Here is an 18,769-nt window from a genome sequence, read left to right as displayed (position 1 = left end):
TAATGCTTGCCCCTGGGTTTGTCACAAAAACTTTAATAAAAAGATTAAAAAAATAAAATAAAATAAAAATGTCTTTTTGCTTCTTCCAATCACTAATGTTTTGGTCTTGCTACTATGGTTTAAAAAGGATCTGTTAAGGGTTTTCAATCATTTTAAAGGTGAAAGATATTACCTCATTGTAATTTATTCAAACCTCTTTCAAAAGGGTCTGTTTTCATTGTGCATCAACTCTGAGTGTTCTAAAATGGTTCGTAATCGTATGGTCTTAAACATTAGTATAATCTCTTTGTGTTTCCATCTTTCAGGTGGTCTGGACTTATAATTTAAGGTCCTCGTTCAGACTTATTCACTTACAAAATATCAAAGTAAAAACATTCTCATCATAATGGTTAAATCAGAACCATCACTCTATAACTACAATTAAAAAATAAAAACACCTTCAATATTTTATTTATTTCACTCAATAGGAATGTCCATGTGTGGTCCAGCCCAATATGGAATAAAAATATATAGGCTATATATATTTTAAATATTGCTCATTGATGCTCATATTATTATTATTATTATTATTAAAAAAGTTGTTTTTATTAGCATACACATTCCATGGGGCTAGAGTCTAGACCATATGGGCCTATATGTCTCTAAATGTTGTGATGAATTGAACATGGTGGACCGTGTTGTAAACCAGTCAGTGTGTCGTCTACAGTGCTTCATGTGAAATGTATAGCCATTCTGCAAACTGTTAATAAATACATCAATCAATCAATCAATCAATCAATTAGCCAGGGTTCATTTTAACCAACCCATGATTCACCGGCCCTTAAAATAGCCTAACAATATTTTCGTTTTAGGTAAAATATACTCAATATTAGTTTTGTTTTTGTGTTCTTCCACCCCCCCCCCCCCAACTCCCCCTCTCCTCTCCAGGACGTCCGGTTGTAACGGTGTGTGTGCGCGCGTGCGCGCGTTGTTCGCTTTCCTCCAGCGCGCGTGTGTGTGCGTGCGTGTGTGTGTGTGTGTGTGTGTGTGTGTGTGTGTGTGTGTGTGTGTGTGTGTGTGTGTGTGTGTGTGTGTGTGTGTGTGTGTGTGTGTGTGTGTGTGTAAACCCCCATGCAGCAGTCAGTCGGCTCCTCGGCAGCAGAAGGGTTAAGCAGAACGGGGACATTTCGGGGGGTTTCCTAAAAACATCAACAACAGAATAAAAGGATATAATAATATTTTTGTGGGTCTTCGGTTCGTTCTGAGGGTTTAAGGGTTAACATTAAATTACATTAAACATTAAAACAAGGGTCTCGTCGTGGGTTTCGTTCTGTTGTGGAAGTGTCGGTGGAAACATGAGCGGACGGTCGGGACAGCCCCAGGCCGGAGAACAGGGCTGCTCGGCGGGCTCAGAGGAGCAGCCTTCCCCGGCAGGAGAGACCCGGAGCCCGGCGGAGGAGAGCCAGACCAAGCGGCGCCCTGGAAGACCCAGGAACCCCCAGAAAGTAAATGTATTTATATCTAACTAACTGGAACCCACAGAAAGTAAATGTATTTATATCTATCTAACTGGAACCCACAGAAAGTAAATGTATTTATATCTATCTAACTGGAACCCCCAGAAAGTAAATGTATTTATATCTATCTAACTGGAACCCCCAGAAAGTAAATGTATTTATATCTATCTAACTGGAACCCCCAGAAAGTAAATGTATTTATATCTATCTAACTGGAACCCCCAGAAAGTAAATGTATTTATATCTATCTAACTGGAACCCCCAGAAAGTAAATGTATTTATATCTATCTAACTGGAACCCCCAGAAAGTAAATGTATTTATATCTAACTAACTGGAACCCCCAGAAAGTAAATGTATTTATATCTAACTAACTGGAACCCCCAGAAAGTAAATGTATTTATATCTAACTAACAGGAACCCCCAGAAAGTAAATGTATTTATATCTAACTAACTGGAACCCCCAGAAAGTAAATGTATTTATATCTAACTAACTGGAACCCCCAGAAAGTAAATGTATTTATATCTATCTAACTGGAACCCCCAGAAAGTAAATGTATTTATATCTATCTAACTGGAACCCCCAGAAAGTAAATGTATTTATATCTATCTAACTGGAACCCCCAGAAAGTAAATGTATTTATATCTAACTAACTGGAACCCCCAGAAAGTAAATGTATTTATATCTATCTAACTGGAACCCCCAGAAAGTAAATGTATTTATATCTAACTAACTGGAACCCCCAGAAAGTAAATGTATTTATATCTAACTAACTGGAACCCCCAGAAAGTAAATGTATTTATATCTAACTAACTGGAACCCCCAGAAAGTAAATGTATTTATATCTATCTAACTGGAACCCCCAGAAAGTAAATGTATTTATATCTAACTAACTGGAACCCCCAGAAAGTAAATGTATTTATATCTATCTAACTGGAACCCCCAGAAAGTAAATGTATTTATATCTAACTAACTGGAACCCCCAGAAAGTAAATGTATTTATATCTAACTAACTGGAACCCCCAGAAAGTAAATGTATTTATATCTATCTAACTGGAACCCCCAGAAAGTAAATGTATTTATATCTATCTAACTGGAACCCCCAGAAAGTAAATGTATTTATATCTAACTAACTGGAACCCCCAGAAAGTAAATGTATTTATATCTATCTAACTGGAACCCCCAGAAAGTAAATGTATTTATATCTATCTAACTGGAACCCCCAGAAAGTAAATGTATTTATATCTATCTAACTGGAACCCCCAGAAATTAAATGTATTTATATCTATCTAACTGGAACCCCCAGAAAGTAAATGTATTTATATCTAACTAACTGGAACCCCCAGAAAGTAAATGTATTTATATCTAACTGACTGGAACCCCCAGAAAGTAAATGTATTTATATCTATCTAACTGGAACCCCCAGAAAGTAAATGTATTTATATCTAACTAACTGGAACCCCCAGAAAGTAAATGCATTTATATCTAACTAACTGGAACCCCCAGAAAGTATAGCCTACATGTTTCTCTTTATTTGCACGCACGCACACACACACACACACACACACACACACACGCACACACACACACACACACACACGCACGCACGCACGCACGCACGCACGCACGCACGCACGCACGCACGCACGCACGCCACACACACACACACACACACACACACACACACACACACACACTGCTGAGATTATTAAGGTTTAATAATTAAGACATCAATGAATAAAATGCTAATGAATTTGATCAGTTTGTTTGATCATCAGAGACTGCATGGTCTGTTAGATCTAATGCCTAGGGCTTGGAGATCTGTAGTTCCAGTGCGTGGCAGGCTGGTGTTTTTAAAGTTTAGGAGCTAGGACTTGCAGATCTAAACGTTAATATTACATGCACGTGTGTGTGTGTGTGTGTGTGTGTGTGTGTGTGTGTGTGTGTGTGCGCACGCACTATAAAGTCAGTCTTAAAGTTATTGCACAACATCATACCGTGTGTAGATCAGATCAGATCTACAAGCTCTCACAACATACATGAAGGAGTGGAATCATCAGCCAATCAAAGCGCTTTGTTTTTTTTTTGGTTTAATTTCCACAACAAAGCGAAGCGACCTCACCGACCAATCAGATCCTCCATGTGACCGACCAATCAGATTTTTTATGTTTAAATGGCTTTAAAGGTGGTTTTAAAAAACGTTTTATTTAATGACCCCCGTTACTCTAAGAGTGTTACACTCTCAGAGTTACAGACCTGTAAGGGTCCATTTGGTTCCATGTGTTACACTCTCAGAGTTACAGACCCGTAAGGGTCCATTTGGTTCCATGTGTTACACTCTCAGAGTTACAGACCCATAAGGGTCCATTTGGTTCCATGTGTTACACTCTCAGAGTTACAGACCAGAATGGAACAGAACCATTAGTATTACTAGACCTGTACGTGCCCGTCGCCCACCGGCCTACTTGAGAACGATGCAACTTGGGAACCTAATAATACCCGTTGTCAACTGGTCATAGCACCCGTTTTAACTATCTGTCTGTGTCCCACATGGAGATCTCTGTATCTGTCTGTCTGTGTCCCACATGGAGATCTCTGTATCTGTCTGTCTGTGTCCCACATGGAGATCTCTGTATCTGTCTGTCTGTGTCCCACATGGAGATCTCTGTATCTGTCTGTCTGCGTCCCACATGGAGATCTCTGTATCTGTCTGTCTGTGTCCCACATGGAGATCTCTGTATCTGTCTGTCTGTGTCCCACATGGAGATCTCTGTATCTGTCTGTCTGTGTCCCACATGGAGATCTCTGTATCTGTCTGTCTGTGTCCCACATGGAGATCTCTGTATCTGCCTGTCTGTGTCCCACATGGAGATCTCCGTATCTGCCTGTCTGTGTCCCACATGGAGATCTCTGTATATGTCTGTCTGTGTCCCACATGGAGATCTCTGTATCTGTCTGTCTGTGTCCCACATGGAGATCTCTGTATCTGTCTGTCTGTGTCCCACATGGAGATCTCTGTATCTGCCTGTCTGTGTCCCACATGGAGATCTCCGTATCTGCCTGTCTGTGTCCCACATGGAGATCTCTGTATATGTCTGTCTGTGTCCCACATGGAGATCTCTGTATCTGTCTGTCTGTGTCCCACATGGAGATCTCTGTATCTGTCTGTCTGTGTCCCACATGGAGATCTCTGTATCTGTCTGTCTGTGTCCCACATGGAGATCTCTGTATCTGTCTGTCTGTGTCCCACATGGAGATCTCTGTATCTGTCTGTCTGTGTATATATAACAGAGCCTTCATTAGCATCATCAACACAATTATCGGAAGATATGACCTGAAAATAATCTGATATCGCTCAGAATTTCATAATCGTGGACCCCTAGTAAGAAGGCAAAACAAAGGAAGACATATAGTTGAGTCACATGGCCGAGATAATATATGATAAAAGGTTTATAATAATGTTTTATATTTATCGACCATCCATCCATCCATCCATCCATCTTCAACCGCTTATCCGTAGTCGGGTCGCGGGGGCAACAGCTCCACCAGAGAGCTCCAGACTTCCCTCTCCAGAGCAACATTAGTGACTTCCTCCTGGGGGATCCCGAGGCGTTCCAAGGCCAGTGACTCGATGTGTTTCCTCCAACTGGTCCTTGGTCTGCCCCGGGGTCTCCTCCCAGTGGAGATATAATCCATCTGCTCCTTGGTCTGCCCGGGGTCTCCTCCCAGTGGAGATATAATCCATCTGGTCCTTGGTCTGCCCCGGGGTCTCCTCCCAGTGGAGATATAATCCATCTGGTCCTTTGGTCTGCCCTGGGGTCTCCTCCCAGTGGGACGTGCCTCGAGGACCTCCCTATGGAGACGCCCGAGAGGCATCCTAACCAGATGGCCGAACCACCTACGCTGGCTCCTTTCCAGGCGAAGATATTATCTTTAAACATTTATAGATTGAATTGCAAAATGTGTGGTCATTGTCACAACTATCAGAATAAGATAAAACAGGAGCACATCCTCCGGTCTGGGTGCTGAGCCAAACTGTTAGACTAACAGATATCATGACCAAAAGCAAGAGCTCGCAACTCACTTTGTAGTTAATGCTCCAGGTATTTATTCACCATCACAGCAGGCAGGTGAATAGAGTAGACTGACCTGGAGCATTACAAAGTGAGTTGCGAGCCCTTGGTTTTGTTCATTGTCACAACTATTCCATATTTCTGCTGTCATAACCAATGGTTACAAATTCTAATTCTCTCTCTCTCTCTCTCTCTCTCTCTCTCTCTCTCTCTCTCTCTCTCCAGGAGCCAATAGGAGAGCCCGTCCCCAAACGACCTCGAGGACGTCCTAAGGGCAGCAAGAACAAAGGTCCGTCCAAGGCAGCGACCAAGGTGTGTCACGCACACGCACGCACACAGGCACGCACGCACACAGGCACGCACGCACACAGGCACGCACGCACACAGGCACGCACGCACACAGGCACGCAGGCACGCACGCACACAGGCACGCACGCACACAGGCACGCACGCACACAGGCACGCACGCACACAGGCACGCAGGCACGCACGCACACAGGCACGTACGCAGGCATGCACACAGGCACGCAGGCACGCAGGCACACAGGCACGCAGGCACGCATGCACACAGGCACGCATGCACACAGGCACGCATGCACACAGGCACGCACGCAGGCATGCACGCACGTCAAATGGGGGTCCGTGTATTCACGTGGGCGCTGTCCCGTGAAATTGTGGCGCGCGCGCTCGTTTGGAGCACGCGGCCGGCGACTGACCAGACCTGGATCAGACCAGACCAGACCAGACCAGACCAGACCAGACCAGACCAGACCTGGATGGTCTGGTCTGTCTGACCAGACCTGGATGGTGTTGAGCTGTTCTTTTTTGTCACACTTGCGTTGTGTCTCCCCTCATGAGCAGAGCTGTGGCTGATCCAACATCTCCTCTATCAGAGCTGTTGTTGATCCAACATCTCCTCTATCAGAGCTGTTGTTGATCCAACATCTCCTCTATCAGAGCTGTGGTTGATTCAACATCTCCTCTATCAGAGCTGTGGTTGATCCAACATCTCTATCAGAGCTGTGGTTGATTCAACATCTCCTCTATCAGAGCTGTTGTTGATCCAACATCTCCTCTATCAGAGCTGTGGTTGATTCAACATCTCCTCTATCAGAGCTGTTGTTGATCCAACATCTCCTCTATCAGAGCTGTGGTTGATTCAACATCTCCTCTATCAGAGCTGTTGTTGATCCAACATCTCCTCTATCAGAGCTGTGGTTGATTCAACATCTCCTCTATCAGAGCTGTGGTTGATCCAACATCTCTATCAGAGCTGTGGTTGATTCAACATCTCCTCTATCAGAGCTGTGGTTGATCCAACATCTCCTGTATCAGAGCTGTGGTTGATCTAACATCTCCTCTATCAGAGCTGTGGTTGACCCAACATCTCCTCTATCAGAGCTGTGGTTGACCCAACATCTCCTCTATCAGAGCTGTGGTTAATCCAACATCTCCTCTATCAGAGCTGTGGTTGATCCAACATCTCCTCTATCAGAGCTGTGGTGTACTTGCCCAAAGGTCAAGTACAGGTCATGCTCGACTTGCCCAAAGGTCAAGTACAGGTCATGCTCGACTTGCCCAAAGGTCATGCATGGACACTTGCCCCAAAAGTAAATAATCCACTATAAAACGATAGGTAAAAAAAATTAACGTTCAATTTAACACTTTCTGGGGCTGTGCAATAAATAATGTCATACCTCAACATTCCTAGCTATGAACATGACTATGTACATATACATACATGACTTTGGGTTCACATTGTTTTTGTTGTGGGGCAGCCTTTAGTGTCCGTCCACAAACGTAGTCAATTTACAATTTTTGGCATTTATCATTTATCAGTGACCAAAATGCTACCTAAGTCTACACAAAGTGCTATCTAAGGGGCTAGGGTACGTAAGTGCTACGGGCCATGATGGAGTCTGAAGAGGTGGGTTTTCAGACTACGGCGGAAGATTGGGAGTGAATCTGCAGTTGTGACTGCAATGGGAAGTTCATCCCATAGTTTTGGAGCCAGAAGGGAGAAGAGTTTGGGACGTGTGGAGCGTTGTCCCAGAGTGTGGGACGTGTGGAGCGTTGTTGTCCCGGCGTTTTTAGTGAGGGTACTTCCAGCTTCCCTGCGTCGGCTGATCGGGAGGGTTTGTAGGGTTCGATCATCAGTCCCACGCTAACAATAAACAAATGTAGTCTTTGTGACACATTTAGGGGCCACACTCTGCATTCAAAGATGTTCCTAGAAGCTTTATCATTAGTCGATTTGCCTGTCATTTTGACAGGGTTTTTTTTTCTCAGAAGCTTCTAGGAACATCTTTGAATGCAGATTGTGGCCCCTAGATGTGTCACAGTCGGAGATTAAGCATTTCACTCATTGCCGGCTGTCTGAATTGGCCACGTTCAGGTGTTCAGACAGATATCTGGTGTTGTGTTTATAGGAGACAGAGCTCTGTGGACACGTTCAGGTGTTCAGACAGATATCTGGTGTTGTGTTTATAGGAGACAGAGCTCTGTGGACACGTTCAGGTGTTTAGACACATATCTGGTGTTGTGTTTATAGACAGAGTTCTGGACACGTTCAGGTGTTCAGACAGATATCTGGTGTTGTGTTTATAGGAGACAGAGCTCTGGACACGTTCAGGTGTTCAGACAGATATCTGGTGTTGTGTTTATAGACAGAGTTCTGGACACGTTCAGGTGTTCAGACAGATATCTGGTGTTGTGTTTATAGGAGACAGAGCTCTGGACACGTTCAGGTGTTTAGACAGATATCTGGTGTTGTGTTTATAGGAGACAGAGCTCTGGACACGTTCAGGTGTTCAGACAGATATCTGGTGTTGTGTTTATAGGAGACAGAGTTCTGGATACGTTCAGGTGTTCAGACAGATATCTGGTGTTGTGTTTATAGGAGACAGAGCTCTGGACACGTTCAGGTGTTCAGACAGATATCTGGTGTTGTGTTTATAGGAGACAGAGCTCTGTGGACACGTTCAGGTGTTTAGACAGATATCTGGTGTTGTGTTTATAGGAGACAGAGCTCTGTGGACACGTTCAGGTGTTTAGACAGATATCTGGTGTTGTGTTTATAGGAGACAGAGCTCTGGACACGTTCAGGTGTTTAGACAGATATCTGGTGTTGTGTTTATAGGAGACAGAGCTCTGGACACGTTCAGGTGTTCAGACAGATATCTGGTGTTGTGTTTATAGGAGACAGAGCTCTGTGGACACGTTCAGGTGTTCAGACAGATATCTGGTGTTGTGTTTATAGGAGACAGAGCTCTGGACACGTTCAGGTGTTCAGACAGATATCTGGTGTTGTGTTTATAGGAGACAGAGCTCTGGACACGTTCAGGTGTTTAGACAGATATCTGGTGTTGTGTTTATAGGAGACAGAGCTCTCTGGACACGTTCAGGTGTTCAGACAGATATCTGGTGTTGTGTTTATAGGAGACAGAGCTCTGTGGACACGTTCAGGTGTTTAGACAGATATCTGGTGTTGTGTTTATAGGAGACAGAGCTCTGGACACGTTCAGGTGTTCAGACAGATATCTGGTGTTGTGTTTATAGGAGACAGAGCTCTCTAGACACGTTCAGGTGTTCAGACAGATATCTGGTGTTGTGTTTATAGACCGTTGCTTCCCTTGTCCGGTCGGGTCGGGTCGGGTCCGGTCTGAAAGCAGAATCCACCTGACCGAATGTTTTATGTGGGCAACGCTGAGGGCACTGCGTACCAGGGCGTGGAGGGAGGGAGCATGTTCTGGAGTTCCATGGGTGTGAGTCAGGCATGACGATTGCGTGTCATGCCTGTGTAGATAATCTGTGGTGTACAGTACACACACGCACACACGCACACACACACACACGCACACGCACACACGCACACGCACGTACACATTTTAAAAGTTACACTTACAAAATCATGGCATGTGTTTTCATGTTACAACAGGCACGTCACTCAGCATCTATCTATGGCTATAAGTAGCAGCGTCTCCGCCATATGTGACGGCTGCCAATCATAGCAGAGACACCACGATACTTTGCCAGCCTTTTTGCCTCATGTTTGGGCATCCCAAGTTGTTGGAACCCTCTGTGGGTATAATGCCCATGGCTGCTGAATATAAACACACACACACACACACACACACACACACACACACACACACACACACACACACACACACACACACACACACACACTGTACATAATCTGCGTTAACAGACTGATTGTACACATCATCACTGTGATTATTCATATATTATTAACATATTCATTAGCATATCATTTACATATTCTTTATTTTCAGACTCCCGAAGCGAGCGGAGGGAAGAGACCGCGAGGGAGACCCAGGAAATGGGTGAGTTCATCTTATCTTATCTTATCAATATGGGTGAGTTCATCTTATCTTATCAATATGGGTGAGTTCATCTTATCTTATCTTATCAATATGGGTGAGTTCATCTTATCTTATCAATATGGGTGAGTTCATCTTATCTTATCAATATGGGTGAGTTCATCTTATCTTATCTTATCAATATATTCATTCACTCACTCACTCACTCACTCACTCACTCACGATCTTGCCCGCGGTCGAAAAAAGGTGATGATGAAATCGTTGCTAACTCACTATGAATGCTTCTGAACACATATACGAGGCTCATGTTAGCTAATAGCCTGTTGGGGAACACGAGGCTCATGTTAGCTAATAGCCTGTTGGGGAACACGAGGCTCATGTTAGCTAATAGCCTGTTGGGGAACACGAGGCTCATGTTAGCTAATAGCCTGTTGGGGAACACGAGGCTCATGTTAGCTAATAGCCTGTTGGGGAAGGGCAACAGAAGGAGTTTTCCAAGTAAAATAGAGTTCCTGTCTTCAGTTCTGCCTGCCTGACTGCCAACCTGGCAACCCTTAAGGCTCATACATACTCCAGTTTTTGGTGATAGGTTATCACCGTTTTAGGTGATAGCTTATCACCTAAAACGGTGATAAGAGTTGAGGCCATCATACTCCTTAAGGACAGGTGATGTCCTTAAGGATTGACCCCGCCTCCCTGTGGTTTACCCAACTTCTAGACCAATCAGTGAACGGGGTGATAAAGACTTGTCTGATAGTAAAAACAGAGAGATGGGTTTGTGTCCGCGGTGATAGCTGATCATCACCGCGACTGACGTAATGGTGTAGTTTTACAACCCTTTAAAAACTACACCGCGGTGATAAGCCATCACCAAAAACTGGATTATGTATGAGCCTATAGTGTCTGTCTGTCTGTATGTATGTCTGTCTGTCTGTCTGTCTGTCTGTCTGTCTGTCTGTCTGTCTGTCTGTCTGTCTGTCTGTCTGTCTGTCTGTCTGTCTGTCTGTCTGTCTGTCTGTCTGTCTGTCTGTCTGTCTGTCTGTCTGTCTGTCTGTCTGTCTGTCTGTCTGTCTGTCACCGTAACAAGAGCGCTTTCATTCCCAGTATCGCACGCACGCACGCACGCACGCACGCACGCCACACACACACACACACACACACACACACACACACACACACACACACACACACACACACAGCTGGCAGGAACTAACCAAGGTTGTGCCTTTTCTGACAACCCCCCCCCACATACACACACACACACACACACACACAGCCAACAGCTGATAGTGGCAGATCTAGATTCTCACTTGCGTGTGTGTGTGTGTGTGTGTGTGTGTGCGTGGGCGTGGGCGGGCGGGTGCAGGTGCCAGGATTGGCCGATGTCCAGCACAGACCGAGAGAGAGAGAGAGAGAGAAAGAGAGAGAGAGAGAGAGAGAGGAGAAATGTTTGCGGTTTAATGTGGGTTAGAACAGGTGTGTGTGCCCGTGTGTGTGTGTGTGTGTGTGTGTGTGTGTGTGGGGGGGGGGTGTTGTGGTGTCAACCACTAAAAGTATTTTTATAGCCTCCGTCCGTCCGTCCGTCCGTCCGTCGAAGACTTCTTTGCCAACGTGTGTGTGTGTGTGTGTGTGTGTGTGTGTGTGTGTGTACTCGCGCACGGTGTGTGTGTGTGTGTGTAGGCCTGCAGATTGCAGGAATGCCCAGGAAGCCAAATGCATTGGCATTGTGTGATGATTTGCATTCGTCACATATGGAGGGGACCCTAAAACACCCTGGACAACGCTCCACACGTCCCAGACTCTTCTCCCTTCTCTAAAACACCCTGGACAACGCTCCACACGTCCTAGACTCTTCTCCCTTCTCTAAAACACCCTGGACAACGCTCCACACGTCCTAGACTCTCCTCCCTTCTCTAAAACACCCTGGACAACGCTCCACACATCCAAGACTCTTCTCCCTTCTCTAAAACACCCTGGACAATGCTCCACACGTCCCAGACTCTTCTCCCTTCTCTAAAACACCCTGGACAACGCTCCACACGTCCCAGACTCTTCTCCCTTCTCTAAAACACCCTGGACAACGCTCCACACGTCCCAGACTCTTCTTCCTTCTCTAAAACACCCTGGACAACTCTCCACACGTCCCAGACTCTTCTTCTTTCTCTAAAACACCCTGGACAACGCTCCACACGTCCTAGACTCTTCTCCCTTCTCTAAAACACCCTGGACAACGCTCCACATGTCCTAGACTCTTCTCCCTCCTCTAAAACACCCTGGACAACGCTCCACACGTCCCAGACTCTTCTCCCTTCTCTAAAACACCCTGGACAATGCTCCACACATCTTAGACTCTTCTCCCTTCTCTAAAACACCCTGGACAACGCTCCACACGTCCCAGACTCTTCTCCCTTCTCTAAAACACCCTGGACAACGCCCCACACGTCCCAGACTCTTCTCCCTTCTCTAAAACACCCTGGACAATGCTCCACACGTCCTAGACTCTTCTCCCTTCTCTAAAAAACCCTGGACAACGCTCCACACGTCCCAGACTCTTCTCCCTTCTCTAAAACACCCTGGACAACGCTCCACACGTCCTAGACTCTTCACCCTTCTCTAAAACACCCTGGACAATGCTCCACACGTCCCAGACTCTTCGTCCTTCTCTAAAACACACCGGACAACGCTCCACACGTCCCAGACTCTTCTCCCTTCTCTAAAACACCCTGGACAACGCTCCACACGTCCCAGACTCTTCTCCCTTCTCTAAAACACCCTGGACAACGCTCCACACGTCCCAGAATCTTCTCCCTTCTCTAAAACACCCTGGACAACGCTCCACACGTCCCAGACTCTTCTCCCTTCTCTAAAACACCCTGGACAACGCTCCACACGTCCCAGACTCTTCTCCCTTCTCTAAAACACCCTGGACAACGCTCCACACATCTTAGACTCTTCTCCCTTCTCTAAAACACCCTGGACAACGCTCCACACGTCCCAGACTCTTCTCCCTTCTCTAAAACACCCTGGACAATGCTCCACACATCTTAGACTCTTCTCCCTTCTCTAAAACACCCTGGACAACGCTCCACACGTCCCAGACTCTTCTCCCTTCTCTAAAACACCCTGGACAACGCTCCACACGTCCCAGACTCTTCTCCCTTCTCTAAAACACCCTGGACAACGCTCCACACATCTTAGACTCTTCTCCCTTCTCTAAAACACCCTGGACAACGCTCCACACGTCCCAGACTCTTCTCCCTTCTCTAAAACACCCTGGACAATGCTCCACACATCTTAGACTCTTCTCCCTTCTCTAAAACACCCTGGACAACGCTCCACACGTCCCAGACTCTTCTCCCTTCTCTAAAACACCCTGGACAACGCCCCACACGTCCCAGACTCTTCTCCCTTCTCTAAAACACCCTGGACAATGCTCCACACGTCCTAGACTCTTCTCCCTTCTCTAAAACACCCTGGACAACGCTCCACACGTCCCAGACTCTTCTACCTTCTCTAAAACACCCTGGACAACGCTCCACACGTCCTAGACTCTTCACCCTTCTCTAAAACACCCTGGACAATGCTCCACACGTCCCAGACTCTTCGTCCTTCTCTAAAACACACCGGACAACGCTCCACACGTCCCAGACTCTTCTCTCTTCTCTAAAACACCCTGGACAACGCTCCACACGTCCCAGACTCTTCTCCCTTCTCTAAAACACCCTGGACAACGCTCCACACGTCCCAGAATCTTCTCCCTTCTCTAAAACACCCTGGACAACGCTCCATACGTCCCAGACTCTTCTTCCTTCTCTAAAACACCCTGGACAACGCTCCACACGTCCCAGACTCTCCTCCCTTCTCTAAAACACACTGGACAACGCTCCACACGTCCAAGACTCTTCTCCCTTTTCTAAAACACCCTGGACAACGCTCCACACGTCCTAGACTCTCCTCCCTTCTCTAAAACACCCTGGACAACGCTCCACACGTCCCAGACTCTTATCCCTTCTCTAAAACACCCTGGACAACGCTCCACACGTCCCAGACTCTTCTCCCTTCTCTAAAACACCCTGGACAACGCTCCACACGTCCAAGACTCTTCTCCCTTCTCTAAAACACCCTGGACAACGCTCCACACGTCCTAGACTCTTCTTCCTTCTCTAAAACACCCTGGACAACGCTCCACACGTCCTAGACTCTCCTCCCTTCTCTAAAACACCCTGGACAACGCTCCACACGTCCCAGACTCTTCTCCCTTCTCTAAAACACCCTGGACAACGCTCCACACGTCCCAGACTCTTCTCCCTTCTCTAAAACACCCTGGACAACTCTCCACACGTCCTAGACTCTTCTTCCTTCTCTAAAACACCCTGGACAACGCTCCACACGTCCCAGACTCTTCTCCCTCCTCTAAAACACCCTGGACAACGCTCCACACGTCCTAGACTCTTCTCCCTCCTCTAAAACACCCTGGACAATGCTCCACACGTCCCAGACTCTTCTCCCTTCTCTAAAACACCCTGGACAACGCTCCACACGTCCCAGACTCTCCTCCCTCCTCTAAAACACCCTGGACAACGCTTTTCAGTCTTCATTTTTCTTTGTTCCATGAGTTTTAGGTCCAGGAAGTTGTCATTGCACCACTCAGCAGATTGTCGACAATAACCAATTAGTTAAATTAGTATGTAAATGTGTTAATGATAAATGAGGAGGAGGAGTTCTCAGGGGTCACATGGGGTCACGTGTGGTCATAGGTCAAACGGCAATGGTGGGCCGCGCCACGTGCTGCCCCCTTGTGGCCGGAATTCAGCTCTACACACACACACACACATGCGCGCGCACACACACACGCGTGCACGCGCACGCACGCATACATGGATACATGCATGCATGCACACATAGATGCACACTAAGGTTGGGCGATATGCCAAATTTTTTCAATCGCCAATCGTCTGTCTAAAAATCGGCGATTGACGATGTATTCGTGTCATTAAAGTAAAGTGAGAACAGCTCACTGCATGTCGCAAAAAAGCCAGATCTACAAGCTCTCAAGGCGCCGCGTCCTGCCTGTTTTTGCAGCTCTGTTCGCTACGCGTTGAGAGCTTGTAGATCCGTCTGTTTTTGCAGCACAACCAGGGTAACAAAATAAGAAATAAGTTTAGATGAAGTGGTTGGAAGTTGGAACGGACAAGCAGCTGCAAGCTAAGCTAACATCACAACCACTGGCTGGTGACAGTGTTAAACATGTAGCCTGCCTGCCCTAGTAACTTCTCCTGGAGAAGTCTTGCCTCCCCGCACCGGCGTCGGAGGCTCAGAGGGGCGCCCACATGCTGCTGCTGATTCACAGGCTCTGAAGGCGCCGCGTCCTGCCTGTTTCTGCAGCACCGTTCGCTCCGCGTTGAGAGCTTGTAGATCTGTCTATTTTTGCAGCGCTGGCTAACGATCCCCGAGCCTATACAGTATAGGCTCGGGGATCGTTAGCTTAGCTTAGCGTTGGCTTAGCGTGTAGCTACTGATTCAACACACTGAACTTCATCTATACTAACACTACCAGCCTGTTTTTTATTTTTCCCCCCCGACTTCACGGGTGGCGCATTGGGATTGTGATGAGACACGAGACAGCAGTGTGCATTCTGTTGTGACTGTATATTATTAAACTGCATGGGTCTGGACTCCGGACCGTAAACAACATGTAGGCTACAGTACAGTAACAGTAGCCTTCCTCGGCTCGGCTCCCTCGGCTCACAGTGAGCAACTGAGCATCACGGCTGCGGGGACTGGGAGTCGGGACCATACCATTATAACGGGAGGAGGGGATTTCCACCCGGCCGCTGTTACTACTTTGCTGGCCCAAATTGATTCTGATGTTGCGCACACTTTACAGGTTAAAAATCGTCCCGAAAAATCGCCTAATAAAAATATTCGGCGATTGGATTCGTATATTCGCGATTGACGATGTATTCGTATCGTCACCCAACCCTAATGCACACATGCACACACAGCACACGTGCGCGCACACACATGGGCACACAGACACATGCACGCACACACATGCGCGCACACACGCACACGCACGCACACTCACACACACACACACACACACACACACACACACACACACACACACACACACACTTCTCTCTCTCTCCAACAAAAGGCTTCTTGTTTCCTCCGCTTCAGGAATGGAATGCTCCACATTCCAGGACCCCCCCCTAACCCCCCCCCCCCCCCCCCCTCCCCCCAGGGCACATTCCCCCCTAATCCCCCCCCCTCCTCCTGATAGGTGCCATTCATTCATAACTTGTGTGTTCCGAAGGATGGGGGAGGGGTAGAGAGAGACAGACAGACGGAGTGTGCGTGCGTGCACGCTTGTGTGTGCGCATGTGTGTGTGTGTGTGCATGTGTGTGCGCATGTGTGTGAGTGCGTGCACGTGTCCTAAGCCAGGGTTGGTCCTACAGAATAGGAAGAACTTGGCCCGGTGCCACCGGCCTAGCGGTCCGGGCACCCTGGGCTGCAGAGCCGCGGGTTCGATTCCCGATCCCGACGACTTGTGCTGTAATAGAAGTAATAATAATAATAATAATAATAATATAATAATTAACGACTGACACAGAAACATAGCTTTTTCAGAAACTGTCAGGATGTAGAAGACACTTTGTAGAATCTGATCTCAGGTCAGAATGGAAAACTGTCAGGATGTAGAAGACATTTTGTAGAATCTGATCTCAGGTCAGAATGGGTTAATAATAATATTAATAATAATAATCTCTTGTGTCTCTCCAGCCTCAGCAAGTCGTCCACAAAGAACCTGCTCAGGTGAGTAAATTTAATTTAACTACTAATTTAATCATAAAAAAAAATCACACCCGTGTGAAGTGAGTGGTGCAACTCTGTGTGTGTGTGTGTGTGTGTGTGTGTGTGTGTGTGTGTGTGTGTGTGTGTGTGTGTGTGTGTGTGTGTGTGCCGGGGGGGGGGTTCCAGACCCACAGAAGAAAACACTTTTTTTGTTGCTTTTCTTCTTTGTAATTTTTTGTTTGGTCCAAAATATTGTCATGATTTGTCACGACTCGAGTTGGCTTCGTACGACACTTAAAAGGTCTTTAAATAGACACTTTTTGAAATGTCTATGGGAAAAATGCATTGGGAACTATTTCCTGGGCCTGGCGTCATCATGACAGGGGGCGGGACTGGGCCTGGCGTCATCATGACAGGGGGCGGGACTGGGCCTGGCGTCATCATGACAGGGGGCGGGACTGGGCCTGGCGTCGTCATGACAGGGGGCGGGACTGGGCCTGGCGTCATCATGACAGGGAGCGGGACTGGGCCTGGCGTCATCATGAAAGCGGGCGGGACTGGGCCTGGCGTCGTCATGAAAGGGGGCGGGACTGGGCCTGGCGTCGTCATGAAAGGGGGCGGGACTGGGCCTGGCGTCATCATGACAGGGAGCGGACTGGGCCTGGCGTCGTCATGAAAGCGGGCGGGACTGGGCCTGGCGTCGTCATGAAAGCGGGCGGGACTGGGCCTGGCGTCGTCATGAAAGGGGGCGGGACTGGGCCTGGCGTCGTCATGAAAGGGGGCGGGACTGGGCCTGGCGTCGTCATGAAAGGGGGCGGGACTGGGCCTGGCGTCGTCATGAAAGGGGGCGGGACTGCGATCAAACCCCAGGAAAGTGTTTATTGTCTCCCAAACATCATTAAAATAAGATCTGGTTGCAAAAGGGGTGAAGTGGCCCTTTAAGGGACGCAATAAAACAACGCTACTGTACTACTGTACTGTTTTTTTTATTCTACTTTAGACCATCCCTGCATCCTGGGACTCATTACATTGAAAACCTGTTTACATCACTGATCTAAAAGACCATCCCTGCATCCTGGGACTCATTACATTGAAAACCTGTTTACATCACTGATCTAAAAGACCATCCCTGCATCCTGGGACTCATTACATTGAAAACCTGTTTACATCACTGATCTAAAAGACCATCCCTGCATCCTGGGACTCATTACATTGAAAACCTGTTTACATCACTGATCTAAAAGACCATCCTGCATCCTGGGACTCATTACATTGAAAACCTGTTTACATCACTGATCTAAAAGACCATCCCTGCATCCTGGGACTCATTACATTGAAAACCTGTTTACATCACTGATCTAAAAGACCATCCCTGCATCCTGGGACTCATTACATTGAACACCTGTTTACATCACTGATCTAAAAGACCATCCCTGCATCCTGGGACTCATTACATTGAACACCTGTTTACATCACTGATCTAAAAGACCATCCCTGCATCCTGGGACTCATTACATTGAACACCTGTTTACATCACTGATCTAAAAGACCATCCCTGCATCCTGGGACTCATTACATTGAACACCTGTTTACATCACTGATCTAAAAGACCATCCCTGCATCCTGGGACTCATTACATTGAAAACCTGTTTACATCACTGATCTAAAAGACCATCCTGCATCCTGGGACTCATTACATTGAACACCTGTTTACATCACTGATCTAAAAGACCATCCTGCATCCTGGGACTCATTACATTGAACACCTGTTTACATCACTGATCTAAAAGACCATCCCTGCATCTGGGGACTCATTACATTGAACACCTGTTTACATCACTGCGTACGACATAAACGTGTGTGTACGGACGTGCGTCTGTAATCTACGTAACTCGAGAACCATTCGCCCCTCCGACTTCACATTTAACCCATCATTTCCTGTGCTCCACAGGAAGAGGAAGACATGGAGGATTCTCCCGAGGAGGACTAGCGCCCCCCAGAGGAGAGGAGCAGCACAGCCTCTACCTCAGATCTGCATAAAACCCTCTGACTGTACTGT

General features: G+C 47.0%; 1 protein-coding gene across 1 annotated transcript; it reads left to right on the top strand.

Annotated features, from left to right (window-relative positions):
- The first annotated feature begins 1,207 nt into the window (after window positions 1-1,207).
- hmga2 (high mobility group AT-hook 2) lies at window positions 1,208-18,751 on the top strand. Its single transcript, XM_083757862.1, has 5 exons — window positions 1,208-1,484; window positions 5,794-5,880; window positions 9,864-9,914; window positions 16,699-16,731; window positions 18,662-18,751. The coding sequence occupies exons 1-5, from the start codon at window positions 1,335-1,337 to the stop codon at window positions 18,698-18,700; spliced, it is 360 nt and encodes a 119-aa protein (XP_083613988.1). The 5' UTR covers window positions 1,208-1,334; the 3' UTR covers window positions 18,701-18,751.
- Window positions 18,752-18,769: the final 18 nt, after the last annotated feature.

This window comes from Protomyctophum parallelum (genome assembly GCF_964188405.1).
Source record: "Protomyctophum parallelum genome assembly, chromosome: 22".
NCBI lineage: Eukaryota > Metazoa > Chordata > Actinopteri > Myctophiformes > Myctophidae > Protomyctophum > Protomyctophum parallelum.
The sequence above is the reverse complement of the archived record's forward strand: the minus strand, read 5'-3'. Positions and strand labels throughout refer to the sequence as shown.

Bases quoted from the DNA above. Each gene is read 5' to 3' on its own strand.
- hmga2 (XM_083757862.1), top strand. From the start codon at position 1,335: ATGAGCGGACGGTCGGGACAGCCCCAGGCCGGAGAACAGGGCTGCTCG. The intron at 1,485-5,793 runs GTAAATGTATTT...CTCTCTCTCCAG, and splicing joins GACCCAGGAACCCCCAGAAA to GAGCCAATAGGAGAGCCCGT. The intron at 9,915-16,698 runs GTGAGTTCATCT...GTGTCTCTCCAG, and splicing joins GAGGGAGACCCAGGAAATGG to CCTCAGCAAGTCGTCCACAA.